General features: G+C 35.1%; 1 protein-coding gene across 2 annotated transcripts in view; it reads left to right on the top strand.

Annotated features, from left to right (window-relative positions):
• The window catches only part of LOC138043275 (protein FRA10AC1-like), a 119662-nt gene that overhangs the window by 112300 nt on the left and 4862 nt on the right, over positions 1–2500 (top strand). For both annotated transcript variants that reach the window (XM_068889468.1, XM_068889467.1), the window contains 2 exons: positions 1–67; positions 1780–2500. The exon at positions 1–67 is cut by the window's left edge and continues 10 nt beyond it; the exon at positions 1780–2500 is cut by the window's right edge and continues 4862 nt beyond it. In XM_068889468.1, coding sequence (XP_068745569.1) covers positions 1–33 — 33 coding nt within the window. In that variant the 3' untranslated portion in view covers positions 34–67; positions 1780–2500. The remainder of the gene's footprint in view (positions 68–1779) is intronic.

Below are 2500 nucleotides of genomic sequence, written 5' to 3'. Positions count from 1 at the left end.
TTTGAGGAATATTTTCAAGACTTGTTCCTTTGAGTGAAATATTTGGCAATCTAAAAGAAATTTATGGGTATGTATAATGAATATGTATTATTATTGATGTTATGAACTGCCCTTTCTGAAACTTTTAGAACCCAATGACAAGAGTGTGACTGTAGTTTCTATTCCTAGACTTTAATCTTTTAAGGAAACAAAACTATTTTGACAAATCTCGACAAGTCTCGAGCCAAGTTTCATGAGTGTCCGAGTTCAACAACGTCACATGACCTATTAGTACACGTGATAATTGTCAGGACCTACATAATGTAATGCAACTCGAAATGTCACTAACAGTGAGCATTTTGTCGCTTGCGCTTTTTTAGTTCATGTTTTCCATGTATTGTCTGGGAACTGGTATTATTTACTGGAATAAATGTCAAGCTTTTAGCCTATGGGCGTCTGTAAAGACTGCATAAGTGTTAGCTTTATGATACTGGGTCTGGAAACAAACATTATCCCCTCCAATTGCCATGTTATGGTCCTGTTGCCTTATAAATACAGCGCAGGGTTAGGAAGGATTGGAACTTTTGACCTCGAATATCAGTTAAACAATAGTTGTCAAGTTTATTAACTTCTTATTTTACTATAACAGTGGCAAAGGCTACACTATCCCGCAAATAGCAAATGCTAATCTAGGAGGGTAGTGTGTAGTCTAAATATGTACAAAGAGTCTTAAATAGTAAATTACTAAGCTAATTAATTGATTGATTAAAAGCCAAAATAAAATAAATAAATAACCAAAACCAAAATGAATTTATTGATATGGACAATTAAAGAAAAATAACGGAAAATAAGGCTCAAGATGCTTAATTACTGGTATGATGACAGTTTATAAATTAGACTGTAGAATATTTCTACTCAGCTAGAAGAGGTGATTTTTTTATAAGGGTATTAAGATCAACATAAGAATCCTCATGCTCTAAAAACCGCAGTAATATTTGTTTTAGACAATTTTTAAGGGAAAATCTCCTCGTTTTTCGTAAGTATTGAGGAAGTTTATTGCATATTTTGTTTTCAATCCGCAAGAAGGGTTGACTGTTGATTTAACCTTGAACATTTCTCATAACAATTTTCCGCTTCCGTTGATCGAGTGTTATAGGAGTGACTAGAATCAATTTTAGTAAAAAGCTCTATCAAGTTTGTAGGTGCAGTTTTGCAATGGATATCATGCATTTTAGAGTTCATGTAGCTTTGTAATAGAGCGTGTCCACAGGAAGAATGGTAACATGTATGAATAAAAGCATAGTGCTCTCTTTTACTTGCAAAGTAAATTAAATGCAGGGCTCGCTTCTGGAGGATTAAGATTTTGTTAAGATTAGCCTTAGAGGTCTGGCCCCAGGCCAGTAGCCCGTAAGAAATGTATGGGTGAATTAAAGAGCAATGAATATTTAAACAATAGCTGTCTATTTACCTGTTTTTCCATTGCAATTTTGATTCTATTTTCTGAAGAATAATTCACCAAATTGAAAACTAGTACAAGTTGTAATCTTTCGTGGTGGTTCTGTTTTATTTTTGTGTTATGATCAGTGGTAAGGTGCAAACCAAAACGTATCATTTTATCTTAGACCCTCGCTCACAGGGTGGACTAGGTTGCAAAATTTGTCACCATTTTATGAGGCTGTTTTCACCCGTTGTATTGTAGCTATGTAAATTGGGTTTTGGAGTAGTTCACTGGCGAGGTACATGTATACTTGAATGAGTGATTAGAAACTACTTTTTTCCCCTTTTTTTGTTTGAATGTAGAGACAGACCACCGGAGGACAGGACCAAGTTACTGAGGAACTCTTACACTGTGCAGAATTAAGACTGGTCATCCACCGCGGGGCAAAAATGTGATGAAATGCTTTTTCCTTTGCGTCGTACAAGTTTGCTTGAGATGAACTTATAGAATTTATTTAGTGCAGCCATGAAAAACTGGATTAATACAATGTAACACTTGAAATGTGAGGCATGGTTGCTCAGTCAATGACTGGAGTATAATAGGTTGGAGGATTGTTTCATACAAGATTAGAATTCAAGTATTCTCAAATTTTACAACGATAGCTGAGTGAAAAATTGTCGTAAGATTATCCTTGACGTCCAAACCTGTTCTTTACTCATGTAAACAACCACAACGAACTTGCCAAAGACCTGTTATGTGAAAAACTGTTGTAGAATCAATCCTCGTAGTAAGGCAGTCTCGAAATTCTTGGAACTGGCTTGACACACCTTAAGTACCAGGTGCTGTAATTTATGTTGCGTGCTGAATACATGTGGGTACTCCATAGTCTTCTCACAGTTTCAAACTGATGCGAAGTGGGGGTTTACCTCCATGTAAAAACCTGTGAAACTTTTACTTGGTTTCATTAGCTCATATTGGGGTTAGGTTATTATTATTATTATTATTATTTATTTTTGTTTTTTGCTCTTTTGATTTCATTGTGTTACGTCATCCACAAGTTTCACAGATTTTTATACTGAGGAT

Source organism: Montipora capricornis, chromosome 3 (assembly GCF_036669925.1).
Source record: "Montipora capricornis isolate CH-2021 chromosome 3, ASM3666992v2, whole genome shotgun sequence".
NCBI lineage: Eukaryota > Metazoa > Cnidaria > Anthozoa > Scleractinia > Acroporidae > Montipora > Montipora capricornis.
Note: the sequence above shows the minus strand (reverse complement) of the source record. Positions and strands in the feature narration are given on the sequence as shown.